General features: G+C 42.7%; 1 protein-coding gene across 3 annotated transcripts in view; it reads right to left on the bottom strand.

The window, feature by feature from the left end:
• LOC119179520 (UNC93-like protein MFSD11) overlaps positions 1-23,787 on the bottom strand; it is a 34,521-nt gene that overhangs the window by 9,174 nt on the left and 1,560 nt on the right. For all 3 annotated transcript variants that reach the window (XM_075868689.1, XM_037430614.2, XM_075868688.1), the window contains exons 2-12: positions 10,698-10,759; positions 10,045-10,152; positions 9,285-9,364; positions 8,123-8,219; positions 7,525-7,701; positions 7,340-7,416; positions 5,911-5,976; positions 3,724-3,849; positions 2,761-2,929; positions 1,486-1,549; positions 771-842 (exon numbers count right to left, since the gene is read on the bottom strand). In XM_075868689.1, the coding sequence (XP_075724804.1) occupies positions 771-842; positions 1,486-1,549; positions 2,761-2,929; positions 3,724-3,849; positions 5,911-5,976; positions 7,340-7,416; positions 7,525-7,701; positions 8,123-8,219; positions 9,285-9,364; positions 10,045-10,152; positions 10,698-10,759 (1,098 nt within the window). The remainder of the gene's footprint in view (positions 1-770; positions 843-1,485; positions 1,550-2,760; positions 2,930-3,723; positions 3,850-5,910; positions 5,977-7,339; positions 7,417-7,524; positions 7,702-8,122; positions 8,220-9,284; positions 9,365-10,044; positions 10,153-10,697; positions 10,760-23,787) is intronic.

Consider the following 23,787-nt stretch of genomic DNA (forward strand, 5'->3'; position numbering starts at 1 on the left):
GCACCAGAGAAACATTTTAAACGAAAAATTGGGAAGAAACGCAAGGCGTTTGTGCATTTAGACTCTTCTACTATACGTCAGAAGTGCTAAGTTTATTGAACATCATAAATAGAATTGATTTTCGTTTGTTAGATCTTATATGATCAACAGTACAAGCTTTCTAAATACAAAAAGATACGTACCACTGAGGAAGGAAATTAAGGATGGAACAGAAAGTTATTGGCATTTTCAGATTCTACCATCAGTTGCATTATGCTGGGATTATTGAGTTAAATTTAGTTATGGTGACAAGGAGCAAGTACATTGAACTTTTTCATCTTGTAAACTCTGTCATTCATATTCATCTATATTGAATGTGAATGTGTGCACAGATTCCTTAAAATTCCTCATTCTGCTGTACAAAACAACAGAACTACTTAGCTAACCAAGAACACAGCCAGCCTTTTTTTTTTCTGAGGCTTTCTTACTTCAAGGACATCAGTTCAAGAAACGCATAAGCTATAGCAATCAATCAGCAAAAAGTTACTTTTATTTCCCTACTGTGTTATTATTGTTTAATCTAAGTTCAAGAAACACATAATTAAGCTATATAAATATATCATCAGAAAGTTGCTTTTGTTTCTCTATTTCGTTATTATTGTTCCATCTTGAATGTAAACCAAGCAATCAATGTCTCCTCTGCACAGAAATTTTCTTGTCTGTTTTTCGGTGCAGTTGTATGGGACAGTGTGACTTTCGAACTGGTACATTGAGAATGCATCAGTGTTCACCTGAATGAACTTGAAGATGGCGAATGCCGGTGCACTGTTGTCAGCGTAGACGAATCCAAGAATAGAATAGATCTGAAAGTATTTTTAGACAGAACTTTCTGAATCAAAATTATATTAACCAATCAAAAAAAAAAGTTTATCAGTGCATATCTGAACGAATTTTTTCTCAACAACAGAATGTACCAAGTGCCATCTACAACACGCTGGGCATGCCAATGCACTGTACAGTCACGATCGATATGACTTGCAACACGAGAACACATGGTGTCACGTCCTCGACAATAGCGTATGGCTACGAGTTGCCCTCATCTTCATAACTAAATGCCGTTTAGCATGATCTCCATGAAGAAAGTATCCTTGGTTAAGGAAATGGTTATGTTGAAGCCATCCTTGAACTTGTGAGGCCATATGCCTTCGTGTGGAAAGTCATGATGAGTGGAATTGTTCATTCAGTTAATTTAATTTGTACATTCAGTTATTCACTCAATAATATGACTGTGAAGCAACACAAACAAAATACAACCTGAGGCTGATTTTTAATGTCTAATCAAGAATTCTAAAAAATTCTCACACTTTTACTTTTATGGATTATCAACAAGTTGTGAAACTGTGAGGCAATTCAAGCTAAGTCACAGGGGGAGATTATTCATTTTACTCCCCATATAAAACGAATTGAACCAAAATAACGTTATTACCAAGTTGCCTTAACACTCACCTGGGTATTGTAACAGCTGTCACCAAATCCAAGCAAGAAGCTACCCACAAAGGCAAGAGTAAGACTGAAAAGAAAAAAAAAATGTTATAATACAGGCTGCTACGATGGTCCACAAAAAATTCTCAGCTTAGCATTAGCAGTTCTTGTTGCGATGAGTAGTGACCTCGCTGTTAAAAACTTTTCTCATTTAAATGCAAACAATGTGACGTTGTTTGGCAGCTAATACAAAAATCATCAATAAAAAAAGAGCTAAGAAATAACACTTAAAAAAGGTTTTATCTACGTAATGCTTGTTTGTGCACTGTATTTATGAAGGGCTATGTTGAGCACACATATATCCCCCCAATGTCATACGCAGACTCTAAGTGGATTTTATAAAAGTAAAAAAGAACTTTATTCAGAGAGTAAAACCCTCCCTGAATATGATGTCTTATGCGAAACGCGAGGTCACATCATTGGTTGCCCCCAAATCAAAAGATTGATTGGTGGGCTTCTTAGTACAAAACACTTAATTTTACTCTAATCTAAAAATACTCCAGGCATAATGAGACCCAAGCAAGAGAGGCAAAAATGCAGTGCAAGTCACAGTACATTCAAACACAATTAAAATATGTGACATCTTGTTCTAAAAAGGGGTATTTAGTTTAATAGTTTATTCAGTTTCACTTGCACTATTCTAATTATTATTACTATTATTACTATTATTATTGATTACATTAGAGCTGCCAGCATAAGTGCATTGAGTCTGAAAATTTCGGTAACCAGCTTGATACTGTCACTTTCTTCTTCTGTGCAGTGAGTGTACACTATGGTACACAATAAGATTATGGAAGATTAGGCAAATTGATTACATGTGTGCCACATATTGCCCACACCCACCAAACCGTCAGTAGCAGGCATCAGCGTAAATGTTCTTACAGCATCATCGTGCACAAATGGTTAATGAGAAATGCTCCAACGTAGTGGGATTTCACCAATTTCTGTTCTTCTCATGCGTGTTCTGGTTGCCCTATACGAACCATACAGAAAATTTCTGCGGCAATTTTAAAAGGCACAAGGATGACAGCATAGTAAATAAACTCAAATCTCAATACAATGAACAAGGATATAATGAAATATCGGTTATAATGGAGTAAATAAAAATAGTATTGCTATAAGTACAGTGTTAAGAATAACCTTCATAATGAGTTTTCAAATATAACAAACTTATTTTTTTGTAAGATGGAACTTTGTTATGATGAGGTTCGAGCATGGCAGTGGCTCCCGAAAACGCACTTGCTCGCGATGTAGGCAGGGTCGGATGTGGGTCCCAGGGGAGAGTTTGCCGGCAGGTTTATGAAAATGGTGAAGAAGGCAGTGATGTGCACGAGGTAGCCCAGGAGAATGATGGGGTCCCTGCCAGCCTTATTTGTCTGCTTGCCCAATATGCTGAAGAGAAGCCCACCTGGGTGCAATAAATAAACAAACAGAACTAGTTACAAATGTCAGGTAAAGAAAAACGTTTGGGCTTGCGAGAGAAAACTAGAACTTGAAACTTTGGCTAGCTAATGCACTGGTCACAATATAGTAAATAATATGGTGCTCTGATGCTAGTGCTTTAAAAATAGTAGTGAAGACTTCAATGTGATCTGATAACAGCAAATTTCAGTACACCTTACGCCGTGCCAGTAACGGCATCGTGCAAATAAGAGAGCCACACTTCACCTACAGCCCGTGCGAAGAACTTTTGCTCATCCACACTGCATGGAATGCAGCATATGCAACGCCATTATGATTTCAACGTACGCACTACTAAAACTTGCTTATGTCACAGTCTAGCACTCATCAGCATTTTTTAAATTGCAATCCTTTTGTAAATTGCGATCCGTGGCGGTCATCTGATGATCACTGCCAGAGACATAAATTTATAAATATAAGTTTTGCTGCATACCCTAAAATATCATTTCTCAGTGTATGTACTTAGCTAGCATGTCTTCAATTGCCCATCTGCGATACTGCTATTTTTCAGAATTCATAAGTAGACATGCCCGAATCAATGCTCTGGCTCTTCCTCCCTTAATCCTTAGAGCTCCCTAATCCTTGTTTAATCACTTTCTTAATCTTCACAGCTTGACAAAGAAGCTTGCTTTAAAGAAGCTCCACAAAATTCATTTGAAACAAGCAAGACAGTTGACAATACGCTTTATTTCTGACATAACTAATGAGCTCTTCCCCAAAATAAACCCCTTGCAGTCTTACCAGTGATTTCGCCAGCACCAATGAGAAGACCATTGATGCCGAGAAACTTGGAAGAGTCCTTGCCAAAACTTTTCGTGAAGCCGAGGCACGACCCATAGACACCACTGAAGAACGACAGCTCCAATCCTGCAGAAAATTTCTTTCTAGTCTTTCAACAGCAGCCAACGACAATAGCGAGGAGAGAAGCGAATAGGCGACGAATAAAATTTCCTCACAAATACTGTATATGAGCCATGCACAATGCACAGTATATGAGTGTTTTTTTTTTTTTTGTTGTTGCAACCACTATTATGCTCGCATGTTTTCGGGGTGGCGAGGATACACTCAAGTTGCTTAACTAATCTTCATTCCTTGGTCTCTAGTGACATTTTTAGGAGCGAAGCTCCTTAAGGTGTGGGCTGTGCGTCCCCTGTATGTAGCCACCTCTCGTTCAGTTCTTGCAGTGTTCACTAGATGGCGGTACTTGTAGCTGACAACATTAAGTATTACGCTAGCCACCGCCTGATCTAAAGGGTACAGCCATATCCATCCGTCCATCTGTCCGTCCATCCGTCCGTCCGTCCAAAAGATGCAAGATGTTATAAACTAGACGGCGGTACGTGTAGTTGATTATGAAAGATGCGAGGTGTTATAAAATAGGAATGATGCCACATATGGCGCGTGTCATCGTTCAATATAGTGCGGCGACGTACGCTAGGGGGAGCGTTGCAATAAAATCGAGTGGGCAAAATGTACGGAGGATTGATGGTTTACCAGGTTTACCTCCGGAGCTTCGCCCACTCATCATCATTCACTTCGTGGATGTGGCGGCATTTTTTATACTGTTGCAAATAAAACCAATAGAATTCAATTCAATAAACATGAATATAGTTCTATGATCTTGCCATGCGGACTCACTTATGCAAGTCTTACTTTAAAATTAACTGCAGTTGTTGCCACAATTATATTCATTTCGTCCAATGCAAAACGAAGACTCTTTCAAAGGATGTGGGACTGTATGTGTCTAAACAAAGGGGTAAGTACAGAATCAATAGAAGTGTTGTATGTGTGATTTATGTTTTTTTTTCACATCAGCTGTTTTTCTGTTGTTAAAAGTTTCCATACCAAACATGAATTTCTTTGTCTTTTTTTGTGTTTTTTCACTATTGTGATTTGTTGTATTTTTTTCAGTGCTGTTATTACAACTTTTGCCAGTTTCATATTGTGCCCACCCCCTCAGTAACACCCTCTGGGTCTTCAGGGTATAGTAATGAATGAATAAATAAATAAATAAATAAATAAATAAATAAATAAATAAATAAATAAATAAAAATAAATAATAAAAAAAGGACTCATCCGAACCAAGCCTCTTGCTTTAACATTAACTATAAACCAGCTCAGTTGTTTCTTATAGAGGGACTATAAAGTGAAAAACTGAATTTTTGTCGACTCAGAGAATGTCCTTCGATAACTATAGTATTGCCACTTATGTTGTGGTAATGACTATTGGTTTGTTATTAAACAAATCCCCGTCAGTCTTAAATGCAAATCTTCAGTTTACTTAAGGACTAGAAAACTACCCTACACTGCAATGCTGTGTTTCTTTAAACAAACCTAAAAAATGATGTAACATATTTATCAGCACGACTGTGCTACATGTATACTGAGTAAATATTTTCTTGTGGCCTTGTCGTTTAAAAATTTAAGAAACATGAGTACAGTCAAACCTCATTAGAGAAAGCTGCAAGCATTGTGAAAATGGATGAATACAGTACATATGAAAACTCGTTATAAATATATACACTCAAACCTCTTTATAATAAAGCTTCCTCTTACACGAAAATAAGTTCGTAATATCCGAAATCGCTTATAAAGGCATATTCCTAACATTATGTCTATTCCAAGGTTATTCTTCATTTACTTCGTTACAACCAATATTTCGTTATATCTAGGTTTGTATTATCAAAGTTCGAGTGTTTTTGTTAAGTGCAGTTTATGACAAGGTTAATGTTCACTTATTTCATTATAACATGCAATTTGTTGTTTTTATATTCAATTTAATGAGGCTTCATTATATGTAACAATGGGCAGTGGTACCACAGCACTGACACAGTATGTTCAAGGACGGCAAAACGTTCACAGATTTACACGTGTGATTGCTAGAGAGAATCTCTCAAGCAGCTCCAAGAGAGATGAGGAGAAACTCACCTGTGTAAAAAAATGCAACGCTGAGCGTCAGCATCTTGCCTGTCCTCATCAGCTTCACCGACTGCACTGCAGTGAGACGTGGACCAGTTAACAAAAATAAGGACAAAAATGGTAGCGTAATATAGACAATCTCACATGCAATTGTGCTTAAACTACCAGAAATATCTTATAATGCCTTGAACCTTGTCCAATCATTAAAACCTGGCACATTAGTGCTCAGCCATTTTTCTTTTATTATGTGCATTACTGTTATAAACACCAAGACACATAAGCAAGCACAAAGTACAAACAATTAAAGTCGTTTCATTACAGATAGCCATAACAGTTGCAACATTAATAACTGACACATATATTGATAAGAATTTATTTATTCAAGTTACCTACAGCACCTTACGTCATTATACAGAGAAATGGATACAACAAAAAAATGTAGCAGTGAAATAAAAATGCACAAATAAAGCTTCTATTTAAGACATTGCTATGCAATTTGCCCTACAATGCTATGCAGTTTGCCCTACTCGGCTGTTGACACGCAAGTCGCGGGATCGAATCTCGGCTGCAGCGGCTGTATTTTGGATGGGTGGAGGTGGAAATGCTGTAGGCCCATGTACTTAAATTTAGGTGCACGTTAATAAACCCCAGGTGGTCGAAACTTCCAGAGCCCTCCGCTACGCCGTCTCTATAGTCATAAGAAGGTTTTGAGACGTTAAACTACACATAGAAATCAATCTATCATCAGTTTGCCCTACTAACGGCAGTTATCCTCTAGCTAAAAACAATGCATTCGAGCACAATTTGCTTGACGCCAAAAATGTTGACTCGGTTGTCTTGACACAACACACATCATATACAAGCCCCAGCACATGCAACGAAGACCTCATTTCCACTTGAAGCATCACTGATGCTGCCGTTAGTAGGGCAAATATGCATCGCAGGGAAGTGCACTTGCAGATTAGGAAAAATCTCCCATTGTGCAATGTTAGCTGTGTGTAGTCAGAAAATAAAATGCGATAGGTAAATGCACCAAATTAACATTTTCTCTAAGGCTTTTCAAACAAGTGAATGACCAGTAATAAATAAAACCTCACGTGGATTGTTAACATGCCAAGGATCCCGATGCCAGTCAAAGCACCGGAGACAGTTAACCGGCTTGGCCGGTCATTTATGATACTATATGAACTTTATTGAGTCTTTCAGAACGCACTTAAACTCGTTGCGGGCCATATACATGTCACAGCAGAGCCCAGTTAGATGCCCGATCGTATCACGATACTTCACGCTGCTGAATATAATAATGCAGAATTAACAAACACTATCAAACAACCTTGATGCAGATGCTTTGGCAGCATCTATGAACCCCTGGATGTAATTTCTAAATCTTAGGCCAATAGTTGGCATTTGTATCTAGCACAATCCATCTGATACGTACCCATTGCATCTAGGAAGCCTGAATCTGCATTGAGCTGTGCGGCCTCAACCTGCGACGAGGGGCCACTTTTCTCTTCCCTGAAAGAAAACGGTGGAAAAAAAATAACGGCAAAGTGACCGTAAAAAAGAAAGGGGACAAAAGTGGGTTATCAGAAATTAGTCAACAGGATGGTACAGCCAGCTCACGTTTCGTTTCGGCTGTTCTGGCGCCGAGGAATTCCACCACCCCTGAGTACAAGAAGGAGCAACATGCCGAGGATGCCGATGCCAGTCAAAGCACCGTAGACGGTTAACCGGCTTTGCCGGTCAATTTGCTCTTGGCCTTGGAATTGGAAGTAGACGAATATATTGCCCCAGATGAGACTAGAACAGAGAAAAAATTATGGGGTGGGAAGGAAAAGGAAAATGATATTTTTTGCTTATCCCAAATTGTAATGCAACAGCCTGTGTATTGGCTGCTTGTAGCAACCAATAATACACAGGCTGTTTATTACACAGGCTTGTGTCAATGCACATTAAATGTAATCAGTACAGTAGTGAGGTGAGAGAGTTTGAAATGATGCATACTTGGAAAACTAGGGCGAAATTGACGGAGACACACGACAAGAGGGGCACAGGAGGAGCGGAGCCTACCAAATAAAGTTTATTAAAACAAAACTGAACAAACACAAACAAACAACCTGCATGCTCAAGAATCTTTAGATTGCCCTGTGCCCTTCCCGTCGTGTCTATTGCCGTGTTCGAGCCACCTATCAAAGTAGAAATGTAATGATTCTTGCCTGACCTGCACTGCAGCATGGCCCAGAAAATGCCACTATTCCGGGACATGGTGGTGCTGTCGGAATTGATTGTCAAGAAGTTCCCCTGGCCCGTCCATATCACTGTGCAGAAAGCGCAACATTATTACACCATGCTATTTGATTTGATAACAGTATAGAGACTTGCATCTCTATTCTTCCAGAATTCAATTAAGACTTTAGATATACTCAGTCAATCAAACAAGTTTATTTCATCTATTGCAGAAACAGACAGAGCAGCGGTGAATGCAAGCCGTCTTTCAACAGCTCTACTAGCCATCTGCCCCCATTACCAGGATTCATGCAGCACGTACACAAATACTTATTAGACACCGATCAATAATATTACCAATATTAATCATAAAAAAAACAAATACGCCACTTTGACCACACACATAACACTAACACCGGTAAAGGAACAAGATCGGGGAATATAACTGCAGTGTACAAAATATTATTAAGCCTGGCATGTTTATAATTAAAAGCATAATTTGCTTAATGCACAAGAAAACAAGTTGAAATTAGTAGATTTATAATGGTTGACGTATCATGGCAAGGTATAGCCCAAGCGTGTCATTGACAAATTTAAACGCACTGCTGGTACTACCAATGTTTCACCTTCTCTTGTCTCACAACTATTTTTTTTAACAAGCAGTAAGCCTACACAAACATTGATTTTACTGGTATTTTGTTAAGCATTATTTTTATGTACATCCCCATATTAAACACTTACTTATTTAGCCAGGATAGCAGTTGAGATGACAGTGTGCACGGAACCGGTTGTGTTACCTTGTTCTACTCTCGAAGGCAATGCTCATGTGCCCACCAAGATTCTTTAGGTGATGCATGCACCTTAAAATCCCATAAATTCCCCTCATAATGAGTAAAACATTCAAATTAGGACTGAACTGAAGATGTTCTGACAAAAAAAAAGAAATTTCTAGTCGGAAAACTTTTTAGACTATTTTGAAAGCATCAGAGGTCTATAGCATTCTCCAAGGCCTCTAAAACAAAGGAATTTGTTTTGTTTGGCAACATTCTTTCTGTTTGCATGACTACTTAAACTTCAAGAAATGCTATATCGTACGAAAAAAACCTCGCTCCGCCTTCTGGCGTGTAGCAGCAGCCAAAATGTCAAAACGTACTCACTTGCAGCTCCGACGCCGATGGCCACAGAAGCAGCATATAAACCCCATGTTACAGGAAACAGGAACTGTATTACAAATATGCTGTAAATAATAAATGGGAGTCACAACGCAATAAGCACCAGAAACTAAACATCACTGATTATAAAAACTAATCTAAAAAGTTTGTTCTTTCAGCATGCTTCTTCCGTTTTATGAGAAATGTTATTGTATGAGTGACAATACGTGACAAATGGAAGTAAGAACATTAGGCGAGGTGGAATGAAACCAGGAGAACAACAAAGAAACAATTCAGGAGAGTCACGCATCAGCAAGGACAAATTAGCAAGCGTCAGGCAATATTCAGCATGCATTGGCTACAATTAAAATCATCAAAGGACTAAGTTCAAGAAAATTGATCACAAATTAGCAAGCATCAGGCAATATTCAGCATGCATTGGCTACAATTAAAATCATCAAAAAACGAAGTTCAAGAAAATTGGTCACTGTTTTGGCCGTATGGAAATCCTGCACTTGATATGGAACTCTCGCATACGGAGGTCTTACGATAAGAGTTCCGTATGGCCGGAAACATTCACTCACTTCCTTGAAGCTAGTCTCGCGGTCTACTGCATCAGTGAACGAGTCTCAGGGTCGACATCAAGTATTGTAATGGAGCACTTTTCAGGCATTTAAGTACGAACTCCGAGCATCTCAGTGCAAAGAAGTCAGCGTTAAAATTTTTTTTAGAGTTAACGATAAAAATGTACCAAAGTAATGCGTACTTATATGTAATGGCACCAAAGAGCATTGTGTACTTGGGGCCGAGAAAGGTGATCACCGATGGTGCCAACCAGTTGGAGATGGCAAAAACAGCATAAATAACAGCCAAGCTGCAATATAAAAGGACCAATTAATAACAACACATCAAGTAAACAGCAATAATTTTTCAGAACAATTTGTGTCTGTCTGCCAGTCTGTCCAACTATTCTGTAGTAGTCTATAACCTTGTCTTGCCATTTCGTCTGTCTAATTTATTTGTTAAAGGTCCTCTGAAACATTATAGAGGTTTGGCTATAATGACAAATACCCCTGTGAGACGAGCACAAAAATACAAGATTGAAAGATTTTCATTTTATACAATCGCTAACAATGTGAGAATGCAACATTACTTGTGAGCTATACCTTGGACAATGATAAAAATTTTGGAAATTTATATAAATGCATGCCCAATTTGTACACAAATGTATGTATCTAAGAAATCTGCAATCATGTGAGAGTAAACACTGTTAAGAGATAACAGAAATGAATATGCCATTTATGTGTGGAACAGCTATGTATTTCTTTCTTTAACGTACATGGGAATGTCTGCGAAAAAGGTTTAATATGTAGTGTCTACAGAAAAAGAGAAGGTAAAAAAATGATTAGTGAGCCGTACCTGACGTAGCCATCACCAGTGTAGCTGGGGTCTTCATTGTGAATACTGTCTAAAACTACTTTCTGAAATGAGAGGAAAAAGTAAGTTCTATCCAGAAGGATGTATTTTCCAGTAGGGGGTGACACACAGATGCACATTCTAGTACAGAAAGCACTCAAGTTCTTTTTTTTTTTTTTCAAATCATTATACTCAAACCTCATTATAATGAATGCGGATATAACAAAATATCGGTTATAACGACATAAATTAAAAGCGGTCGTAAAATAGATATAGTGTTAGGCATATACCTTCATAACAAATTTTGGCTACAACAAACTTATTCCTGTAAGATTCAACTTTGTTAAAATGAGGTTTGGGTGTATCTCATGGTAAGTATTCTTCTTTTCAAATAACCACTGAAATAAAAAAAAATATTTTTTCATATTAGGAAGTCACACTTTCGCAAACAACACCAAAAGCGCAAGTTTCCCTGCAGGTGGCGCGTCAGCATCAATGTTACCACACTAACTCAGTGAGCGATCGTACATTTCAACACCACCTACTAAGGCCTAGATGGTATCTCATGGCTTAGGAGGCCAAAGACTTCACGTAACATGTTCCAGAAAATTTTGCAGGACCAATGTGGCATAACTACCTAAAAAAAAAAACACTTGACACTTATGATGTCATGCAGAAATTAATGTGGAGAAGTGTGAAATTAAAAAAAACTGTGACCTTAATTTTCTCCCAAATAATAAACCTGTGAAGCTTAAATTGACATTACAAATAAAAAACGGTTTATCAGCTTAAACTGATTCACTGTTTGCTTCTTAGCATCCATTTAAAGCAGTGAAAGTGATCTGTTCCATAATCTATATTGAACTACTTCCATAAATTGTGTTCTATTTCTTATAATTATGGCTTAATTACTTTGAGAAAAAGAAAGGGTGGGCATGAAGAATAGCGTATTCAAATCATACTTTTGAGGGGTGATACTTTACAGCACAATGCACACGACTGTACTGAGGTGATGAATCTTACAAGGTACTGCCGTAGCTTGGGAGAGCATTCAAAACACACCCAGAGCCATACTCGTGAATTTTTTTCAGGAGGCGTTTGTGTGTAGAACGGTTTAACGTCTGCAACTGGTGGTTGATGTGAAGGTGTGCAAATACTTGAATATCACTCGAAAAGTTCGAGCACCAAAACATTTCGGGGAATATCAGAGCCCCCTCAATGGTCCCCCATAGTTAAGGACTTGCTGCCCCGCACCCCTGAAATTTGTCAATTTTGCATCCCCCTCGGTTGCGAATTGTGAAGAACTATTTGAAAATGCCTCATATTTGCACAATATACAATTGAAAAGATATTAAAGCTCAATAAAGAAAATGAGGCAATACATTATTATCCTCAACTCTCAGTGAGTGTTGTTAATTAGCATATAATTAAATATCTAATTATTCTGCAGTCATCCAGCTACAACACTTGAATAAGGTTAATCAAACATCACACTCAATATGCATTCCAAGTTTGTTTTCTGGCTGTATTCCCTTCGGGCAAAGAAAAAGAACAAAAGAACATTATGCCGGGAATGCAGCATCCACGAATGATTGTCGAACGTATGGTAGTATCTCCAGCTGTGCGATCCTTCGCAGCAATACGCAGCCCGATGAAGTTAAACGACCGCTAGTCATCCACTCAGCGAGCCTGTCCAAATGTGCACACTCCGTTTCAAGCATTTTCAAGAAGCACGCAGTGCATGCCGTGCACCTGCATAGCTGATGCGCACACACCACCGGGCTGACAGGGATATATGCTAAATTGAAAAAAAAAAAAGCACAAGTACAAATGCAGGCACGAACATACATAGAGAACTAGAGGAAGCAATGAAAAGCAATTTTTACAAATAAAAGCCAAGATAAGCTAGTCCATCCCCAAAAAATTTTGCCTACGCCCCTGCTACAAGGAACGTCTATTTTTTTAATCAACAATTGTATCGGGCCAGTTGGTATGAATCCATTTTGGTAGGAAGAACAGCAACTATTACACAAAACACACAACACAAGCGCTCAACTTAGATTTTTGTTAGTCTGCCTTTTATTATCATTTTTTTTCTCTTTCACTCCCTTTATAAACTCTGATGTTTGCAATAAACGTTTAGTTGAAGTTAAGCGCTTGTGTTGTGTGTCCTGTGTAATAGCTGCTGCGCTTCCTACCAAGATGGTCTATTTCTTGTTCCTTGTAATAATCGTCCAACGCATCAGACCATCATCGCGCTTGTGCAACCGTTGCGACAGCGCCGACTATCGAGAGAGTCCACCCCGGCGGATCAGTGGCTAAGGTGCTCGGCTGCTGACTCGGAGGTCGCGGGTTCGATTCCGGCGGTCGCGTTTCGATGGAGCCGAAACGGTCAAAGCCGAGGAGGATTAAAGAAAAAAGTGCTGGAGTGGAAGCTCCCGCAATGCCTTGCCAGCAGAAGTGAAGCCACTTTTTGCCCCTGCCAAGATGGCGGAAACACGCTCTTTTCTGATGGTGCCCACTTGAAGATCAAGTGGTTTTGATACGTTATGTGAATTCTACGTTAGTTTCATATTAAATGAAAGTTGTTCCCGACGAAACAACACACAGAAACGAGTATGGGCGACTGAATCTTCAAAGAACTTTGCCTCCGATCAGAGGCTCACTAAGGAAAAGTAGTCACTGTAAGACGCACTTGAAGCGCTATGTGACCCGACGAAGTTCCCACATTAAACTCGCTGGGCGTGTGAGGGAAACGCTTTGTTTTTAATCACTAACCGATGACACTTTATCATGCCCCTAGTAAGATGGCCGCCACGGCCGCCATCTTGCCAGAGGAACGACTTCACTCCTGCGCGATCATTTCCACTCCAGCTACTTTTTTAATCCTCCTTGGTCGAAGCCCGTATAGTGTGCAATGTCAATGAACGTAATAAAAAAAAACACAAGATGGTCGAAATTCCCGGGGTGCTCCGATACGGCGTCTCTCATAACCATGTCGTGGTTTTGGGACCCAAAACCCCAAATACTACGAGCGAGCGCGAACGAACAACTTGAAAGAAAGAAGGGGGCAAAGAAAACGACGTTCGAGCCGGGCGCGAATCGTGGGCACATGCGTCACGCGTGCATACACGGCGTTTCGACGACAGCTGACTCACGAGAACGTGGCCTTTAGTGTGTCGACAACCGCGTGCCTCTGAGTCCCGCCCCTCCCTACCCCCCTCGCGCACACACACACGCGCACTCCAACTGCTGCGCGGTCACAAATATGCCTACTTGTGTCGCGGTGATCGTGAAATGAAGTACTACTGTAGAACCTCATCGAAAAAAAAAAACAAAAAAAAAAAAAACAGGCGGCGATGTTGTGTAACGTGCGAAGCGCTACATTGTCACGACGTCGAAACAGAGGTCTTGCCGCAGAGATTGAGACACCAGAAGCAGGTCGATCTTTTAATTAGAACGCGCAAACGAGTTCTTCTTATGATGATGATGATGAATTTCCAGCTTTGCTGGCACTCGCCCACAAAGGGGGATCGGCCAAGAACCGGGCGGCAGGATCATCAAGTGTGCTAAGTCAGGCATTCATGTAGTCTCGTAGCCGTAGATAACAACAATAGGCTAACAGGGTAATCTCTTTGTTGCCCCTATGTACTCGCACACAGCAGAGAAAACTTCCCTGTGGCTATAACCTAATGTAATCCCTCCGAAGGATAAATTTAGTTCCACGTTTATTTTTAAACCTAGCTTCTCAATTGGTTCGACCAGGTATCTTTTCCTTTGATAAGCATAACGTTGACAGGATAAAAAGAAATGATCTATTGTTCGTCCATTTCATACTCCTTCACGGCGCATGCACAAATGCCGTCGTCTTTCTTGAGCAAGCACGTGACAATATATTCCCCGGCTGATTTCAACATGTCCTCCCATACAGGAACGTATCCATAATTTTTTTTTTCGGGGACGGGGGAGGGGGGGGGGGGGGCTAACCGTGCATATTTTGGGGAGGGTATCACGCGTGTTAACAAAAGCCCAGAGAGGCTAATGGCGGCACCCAAAGAGCCTTCGTTGAGAAGGTACATACTCCTACAGCCCACTGCACCAGCGCCTCTGCTGTAGAAACTAACCGATTGACGTAAAGGTATACACCCGAAAGCTCCATGCAAATACTCCCCAAATGGTGTCAACAACAGTTTTACAACTCCGTGCAAAAACCGCCCGATGGTTGTACAGGTATACACTTATACAGCTAGCCTATTGACAAAAAAAAAAAAAAAAGCTACCCTACCGACGTAAACAAAACACTCCCTAGAGCTCCCTAAGCAATGTAAAAATTTACTCCCTAACGTTTCCTGCAAATGCTCCCCAAGTGGTGTGAAAATATACTCCCCAAACTAAAACTCCCTGCAAGTGCTCCCCGACGTGTGCTGCCACCGTCTTCCCGCAGCATCTCGCCGATTGCTGCAAACTTTTTACTCCCAAAACTCGCAGTAAAAAACTCCCCGATGCATTGCGCGTGTACTTCCACAACCTGCCGCAGTATCTGCCCATTGTATGCAAACACATAATACAATTTCTAAAAATTATATTCGAGCGCGAAAACACGACACGATCACTCACACACGCACACACCCATGCATCAAACGCACACAGCGCTCATGCATGGTGTGTGCGTGTGTGAGTGATCGTGTTTTCGCGCTCGTATTAACTTCGAATTAAATGCTCTACCAACTAGCCCAACAACAAGTTCTTTTACAATATATAATACCACTCACTATTCTCCTACGCCATCTCCTGACGCCGACAAGAACTCTCGCCAGTGGCGCCCCGTCCTCGGACTCCTGCGACCGTGTCCATCTTTCCTATCTCTTCCTTACTTCCGTCGATCGCTGTCCCTGCGCTTCGCTCTCTCCTTCATTTCTCTATCTGTTTACCTTTCATCTTATCCTTTTAATCCCTCTTTTACCCCACCCCTCGTGAGCTACTGTTGAGGTGTCCCCCCCCTGAGGTATACAGTTACGGGGGCCCACTTTTCTCTTCTTTTCATTTAAAATCACTCCCCCCCCCCCCACACCCGCATTCTCCATCGAAAGAATACGTTTGAGTCTGCTGCAAAGTAGATAAAGCTACACGTGCGCGCGCACGGCTGCCTATACTGTTGAAATAGTGTTTGCTCATGTTTGCACTGAGTCACACCCGACTGCGTACTTGACATTTGGCCTGTGTGCTCAGATTTGGGTGCACGTTAAAGAACCCCAGGCGGTCGAAATTTTCGGAGCCCTCCACTACGGCGTCTTTCGTAGTCATATCCTGCTTTTGGGAGATTAAACCCCACATATCTATCTATCTCGATATAATTTCACGGTGGCTATAGAAACGATAGCCGCCTGAAATGAAACCTTCTTGGTCAGGCAGATTTCGTCTGACGTACTTCTTGGATGCTACGCAGTCCACCCACCAGCACGGTGTGGAAGAATCCCCGTGACCTAACTTGCAGAGCCATTTTGAAGAAGTAGTTACACGAATTTTCTAACATTTTCAGGTTGTTGCTCCAAATGGAAACACATGTGTCGAGAATCCTAAACAGAAGGTCGTAGTCGTTGGGAATGCATTGAGTATATCTGTAATACTACTTCCTTAAAATCGCCATAAATCAAAGCAAAATGTTTTATATGCATGCGTCCTTTGGCTCCAGTGTGTGGCGAGCGTTCACATAGCGCACGGCATAAAAACAAAAAAAAAAGTCTTTTTTGGAATGCCTCAAAATCGTGGCAGTACGTCAAAGCTAAGCGCACGCCGTTTGTCTATGAGTGGCTCGATAAGATGTCCCTGTCAGTTAACAAGGGTGGTGAAAAAATAGTATGCATTGTATGCAAATTAAATGTAACAAACTCCCCTCCCTCGTCTTCGCCATGGTGCACTGCACATGTTGTCAGCTCGTTGTATAATTGATTAATATGCCACGCTGTGTTAACGGCAATATGATTGATTGATATGTGGGGTTTAACGTCCCAAAACCACCACACGATTATGAGAGACGCCGTAGGGGACGGCTCAGGAAATTTCGACCACCCGGGGTTCTTTAACGTGCACCCAAATCTGAGCACACGGACGTACAGCATTTCCGCCTCCGTCGGAAATGCAGCCGGGATTCGATCCCGCGACCTGCGGGTCAGCAGCCGAGTACCTTAGCCACTAAGTTTAGTTGTGAATTTTTACGAGAGTGACCTCTAATTCTTAAAATGTGTTATGTAAACTTCTTGTGCTATTTATGTTTGAATTTCGTGTGTACAATTGCAGGTTGCTTGAAACCAATGTATTGAATATATATATTGTTTGTCAGTGCTGATGTCTAAGCTTTGCACTGTCACGGACTGCGGAGGGACAAGGGCCTTTGTCAGGCTGTTCGCCTTTAGCCCTTGGCCCCTGCAGTGAGCTCTGTATCCGGCTTACTGTAAATAAAAGTACTACTACTACTACTACTACTACTACCACTACTACCACTACCACCACCACCACCACTACTACTACTACTACTACTACTACTACTACTACTACTACTACTACTACTACTACTACTACTACTACTACTAGACCACCGCGGCGGGGCAACCTCGTTCTATATATAACATGCCGGAAATCTAAAGTAAGGGCTGCCCGCCCATTCCGCGGGAACATTCTCAACTCATTCCGGTGCGTCTTCGCGATCTTTCGACGCCGATTGTAAATATAATCCTTCACGCTCGCGGAAAAACACAAAGGGTAACGGTGGAACGATTCCATCGTGCGTGGCCTCACGTTCACACATGCCTGATCACAAGGGGAAAAAAAGAAAAACAGAACAGCGGTATACGTACAAGGTTCTCAACACATAGCAGCCCATTAATGGGCGCGCATGCATATCCCCAAAACAATCGCCTGCTCATCCGGGTCGATAGATGTATGTGCATAAACGTGTTCCAACAACACGCACTCGATCGCAGGAAGAAGGACGGAGGCGGGGTTTGTTGTCACCCCCGTGTATTCAAGGAGAACGCGAGGCGCGCGTGTATCGATATACATATATAGCACGTGGCTCTCTGTATTCATGCATATGTCGCAGGTATAAATACAACCGCGCGCAAGATAGGCATTCGTGCACGCGCGTTCACATCGAGGCGAGCCGCGAAAACCGTGACAGCCGCGAAAACCGTGACAGCCGCGAAAACCGTGACAGCCGTGATAAACCGTGACACAGTTATTCGAGGCCCACAACAGCGGAGGAATTCCCCGACCCTGCAACGCGCGCTATCGCCCTTTTCCGAAGGGCCGAGATGGCTGCGTACAAACGGGTTAATTGGATGGCATACGCTTGACGGGCGGGCTTGCGCGCGCGCCACACCCCCCTTCATCCAAAACCCGCGTGAAACTGCGAAATAAGCCCACGGGGGCATAGGCAGCCACACTGTTTCCTCCCCCCCTCTCTCCGTTGCCTAAGAGGGACGCGAAGTAGGTCTCATACTTTTAACTCGGCAAGACCTGTTGTCGTTTTAACGGGGCTCCACAACATATTTTTTTTTCGAGTAACCATCGAATGACCCCATCAAAAAATTTTAATGGGGTCCTTCCGCCGTGGTCTAGCGGTTATGTTAATTGGCTCTTGACACCCAGGTCGCGGGATCGAACCCCTTCCGCTGACGCGGTTCATGGTGGGCAAAACTCTAGGCATCCACATGCACAGACGTAGCGCGCGTTAAAAGAACCCCATATGGTCGACATTTCCGGAGCCCATCATATCGTGGTTCTGGTACGTGAAACACACAAACGATAATTATTATTAGGGTTTTCACAATAATGGCAGAGACAGATCGAGTGCCTTTGATGGTACATCCCAAGAATTCATCTCTTGCAACATTTATCCTGAATAATCAGATGGCCCGCGCGGGGGCCCTCAGTGTTATCCTGATGATCCTCGAGATAGGCCAAGCCGGTGGTGACTCATTCACTCACTTGCAACCACTAACTCGTAGGGGACTATAAAGGGGGGCTGTAGTAATTAAGCCTTGTTGTTGCTTCGTTTTCCCGTCCATTTTGCAGCTTGTTTTCTTTTTGGACTACCGACCAATCAACTGAGAGAAGGCTCTGAGAAACTACAGACCCTTTTTCCCTTCACATCCCAGAACTCAGAGCACGTGTGCGCATGGGGGTTAAACGCGGGGTTATGAGTGAAAACTGCTGGAATCGGACGCACCAGCAACAATCAAACTTCGCTTTGAAACGGTACGCATCCTTCGGTTAGCGTTAATTCGGTTAGCTTGCACGTGGTCGACGTCGTGGACGCATTTTCGTGACGCACTGATTCACCGACACGACGGCTTTGATGACGTCGTAAAGGCAGCACAATAACACGCTTCAATATGATCAAAACGAGGCCACAGTGTTGTTGTCCTCTGTTCTATGCGTCACAAACATTGATTGATTGATTTGTGGGGTTTAACGTCCCAAAACCACCATATGATTATGAGAGACGCCGTAGTGGAGGGCTCCGGAAATTTCGACCACCTGGGGTTCTTTAACGTGCACCCAAATCTGAGTACACGGGCCTACAACATTTCCGCCTCCATCGGAAATGCAGCCGCCACAGCCGGGATTTGATCCCGCGACCTGCGGGTCAGCAGCCGAGTACCTTAGCCACTAGACCACCGTGGCGGGGCTATGCGTCACAAACAAAAGAACTTGGAAGTGATGCAACGATAAAATCTATGCAACGTCACAAACCTATAGCGTCCTACCACGCAGAGTGCCAACATAGAGGTTTTAGCGCCGTCGGTGAAAGTCTTATACCTGGTTCTTAGCGAACATATCGCGGGTAGGAAATCAGGCAACGACTCAATCTACATACGTCGTGTCACCCTTCTTTTCTGATACGTCTATCATCGGCTAATCTCGCCAATGAACGAATACGCACTAGAACGAAAGCGATAGTGTATACGTGCGCCTGCATAGGCAGACGCGTTATCTATCACGCAAGATGTGTGTCACACGCGTGTCTTATCTTCCCGAAAGAGCTCGCCTATAGCTTCGATACTTTTCCGGACATTCGATTTGCAGCAGTAGATATACGCGCATCTAAAGTGCGACGCGACGCGTTGACACCATTATGGAGAGATTAGCAGCTACCAGTACGTGCCCCAAGTACGCGAGCAATGTTTTAGGGGCGAAGCTCCTTAAGGCGTGGCTGTGCGTCCCCTGTATGTAGCCACCTCTCGTTTAGTTCTTGCAGTGTTCACTAGATGGCGGTACTTGTAGCTGATTTAAAATATGCAAGATGTTATAAACTAGACGGCGGTACTTGTAGTTGATGATGAAAGATGCGAGATGCTATAAAATAGGAATGATGTCACATATGGCGCGTGTCATTGGTGGAAGGCAATCGTTCGATTTAGTGCGGCGACGTACGCTAGGGGGAGCGATGTAATAAAATCGAGTGGGCAAAATGTACAGAGGATTCATGGTTTACCAGGTTTACCTCCGGAGCTTCGCCCACTCATCATCATTCACTTCGTGGATATGGCGGCGCTTTTTTTTTTTTTGCCAGTCGGGAAACTGAAGCGAGACAGGTACGTATTCGCGAAGACTTTGCGGGCTAACACGGACGCAGGAGACGAGGCAGAACACCAAAAACGTAGTGGGTGTCTTGATAGCCATGCTTTGTGTGTCTCAGCACTTGTCTATGTCCAGCACTTTCTGGCAGCTTGCGCAAGGAAATCGATCATGAGTCCACTCATGAATATTGTCTAACATTTATTTAATGCTAGTTTTATTATTTGAATGGTGTTGACAAAGCGCCAGCTTGAATGCTAATGTCCCTCCCGTATTTCAACTATAACCGCTACAAAATATTTCTAAGGCCTTCGTAGTTGCAGCACGCGAGCTTGCCTCAGTTTACAAAGTTGTGGCTTTTTTTTGCCGGTTAAAAGTAATTGTGTAGTGAATATTTGTTTCAAATTAAATCTTGTAAAATTATTATATGCGGTGTTTTACATCCCTAAACCACGCTATGATTATGAGAGACGCCGTAGTGGAGGGCTCCGGAAATTTCGACCACCTGGGGTTCTTTAAGGTGCACCCAAATCTGAGCACACGGGCCTGCAACATTTTCCGCCTCCATCGGAAATGCAGCCAGGATTCGAACCCGCAACCTGCGGGTCAGCAGCCAAGCCGCCTATAGCCGTGCACTGATCCACAGAGGCGAAAGAATCTGGAGGAATTCCTGCCCAGTTTCGAAGTAGGTACCACCGCTATTCTCAGGCTGCTTTGAAGATAAGCGTTTATACTGTATACGAAAACTGTTCGAATGGCATTCGACTTTAAAATTTACTATTGGCACACCCCCGGAAAAGACACCCACGCGTTTAGACTTAGCTGCACGCTAAAGAACCCCTCGTGGCCGAAATTAATCGGTCATTCCTCGACTACGGCGAGCACATTGTAAGCATGCTCTTGCTAACCTAATACACAAGGTTTTTCGCAAACTATATGGCGATTCCAGATAGCGTAATATAATACAATAAAAAAGCAATAATAAACACGTTATTTTCGTTGCTGAGCTGAGCTTTTGTAAGCAAGTGCTCCTTTGCGCATTCTTGTCACGTTTTTCATTTTCGTCATTCCTCTGTCGTGACTACTTCTTGTTCCAAAGTGACGATTTGTTTTTGTTTTTTTATACACGTATTTGATTGCTGACATTTTCACCTGCAATACGTTGTGTGTTTTTTATATTATACTGTTTCCGATGTTTCACATGCGGTAAATACTGTTCACGACACATCTCATAATTTTTTCCCTTTTTCTTCAAAGTGTACTAACATTTCGTTACTTTTTGTCTCTTTTGTGCAACGTGTGTATCTTGTACAACCCACTTCTGCTTATGGCTTGCGAAGCACGCTGGCAGTAAGAAATAAATAAGTGAATAAAATAAATAAGTATCGTGATTTTCACAAGTAGGACATCAGTAATGAGGGCGAATTCCGGGTTGAATAACGGTTATTACTTCCGCACGTTAAATAACCGAGGTCTTCATTGCGTAACGTGCCACTGAAAACGATACGCGCTTTCATACCCATTTAGCCGTCCGAATTTGATGAAAACAGCTACACTCTCACCATGGGCGCGCACACGGGTGGCTGGGGGTCAGGTAGGGGGGGGGGGCGGCTGCTTCCCCTAGTCACCTAAGAGGGGGGGGGGGGGCACAGTCAAGCGGTACAGTGACATCAGCGTCACACATAGTCAACGAAGGCTCTTTGGGCGCCACCTTGGTCGTCCCAGGGCTGTTAACATGCGTGATTCCCCCTCAGAACTGCACTGCCGAGGTTTCCTCCTCTCGGTTAAAAAAAAAAGGAGGGGGGGGGGTGCTCGACGAACCTGCGCCTGGGGTTCAGGGAGGGCAACATAGACTTTAAGCGGGTAGAAATAACTATAAGGAGGTTATCTGATTGGCGGCTAAAATCAAGGCACGAGTGAAAATTAAATCCTTCACTGCAAAGTACCAGTCCTCAACTTCACTATTTAAATGTAAAAAAAAAAAAACGAGAGAGATAAATCTAGTTTTTGGTTCACTAAGTACATTACGGCCAGGTGGCGTTAGCCGCCACACGATCTAAAGGGTATACAGTCATATCAATCCATGCAGCCTCCCCTGAAGGGGAATCCAGCGCACGCACGTCTACGACTCCCACAGTATCTACAGCCTTCACGAGGAATATTTCGCGCGTCGATCCCGCGTAACACGTTATCTCGACAGCAAGCCCCATAAAGATAACACGTGGTTAGCGGTCGCGCTATATGACGACTACGCGCAGCATGTGCGGTGCGAAAGGGAGAACTGCACCGTCTCGAAGCCCGATAACAAAAGCTGCTCCACTGAGGATGTCGGGCACCATCTACGCAAACACGGCGGCTGCAAAAGCGCGTCTCCCCCCACAATGCGACCTTCGTTAATAACGAGAGCCTTTCACAACATGTAGGATGTAATTACAATTCGGTTTAAAAGTATATATCATTGGACGCTTGCGTAACAATCGGTGTTCTATAAGCGAAGAATACTCGCGAAGTTTTTAAGTGACACCGGGCACATTAGACGGCTAGCGCCGGCGTCACTGAAACAGCCGTGTCGGAGCACCAGCGTGGTTGGTGGGACTTTGTGACGTCACGTTAGTGTTATCAGTGCGTCGCAGGCTGATTCCTTCGTCATTCATGAATGAACACAGAGGGTCAAATAACGTTCTAGCGATTGATTGATTGATATGTGGGGTTTAACGTCCCAAAACCACTATATGATTATGAGAGACGCCGTAGTGGAGGGCTCCGGAAATTTCGACCACCTGGGGTTAAGTAACGTAACGTTCTAGCGAAGTCGTCATCTCACCGAAGGAAGTTAATCGAAGATTAACACCCCCCCCCCTCCAATTTTCTGCCCCGCCGCGGTGGTCTAGTGGCTAAGGTACTCGGCTGCTGACCCGCAGGTCGCGGGTTCGATTCCCGGCTGCGGCGGCTGCATTTCCGATGGAGGCGGAAATGTTGTAGGCCCGTGTACTCAGATTTGGGTGCACGTTAAAGAACCCCAGGTGGTCAAAATTTCCGGAGCCCTCCACTACGGCGTCTCTCATAATCAAATGGTGGTTTTGGGACGTTAAACCCCACAAATCAATCAACCCTCCAATTTTCTATGCAGGCTGAGATAGGCGTGCACATGTGTTCGTCCAATGCTGTGAAAGTAAGCTTGAAAAAAAAAAGAATAATAATTTTATGGTTTACCTGGTGCTGGTTTTCGCACGTTCATGCTCGCGACACGAAGTAAATATTTTTCGCACGCAATGCCAGCTTTATACAAAAGTTGCGGGAAGCACCAAACCATTTTTGTTTTTTTTTTCCCGCTTCCGATTTTTACGTTGTCACCGGCGTTTTAATTGATAGAGCCCAGGCGCAAAAGCAACAAAACTGCAGCACCAAATGGGACACAGCGAGTTCGTCTGTCAAACTCTCCTTTCCTTTTTTTTTTTGTTTTTGTAGACGGCCAGCTCTGTTTCGAAAATAACACACGTTCTACACAACGCCG

This window comes from Rhipicephalus microplus, chromosome 7 (genome assembly GCF_043290135.1).
Source record: "Rhipicephalus microplus isolate Deutch F79 chromosome 7, USDA_Rmic, whole genome shotgun sequence".
NCBI classification, from domain to species: Eukaryota; Metazoa; Arthropoda; class Arachnida; order Ixodida; family Ixodidae; genus Rhipicephalus; species Rhipicephalus microplus.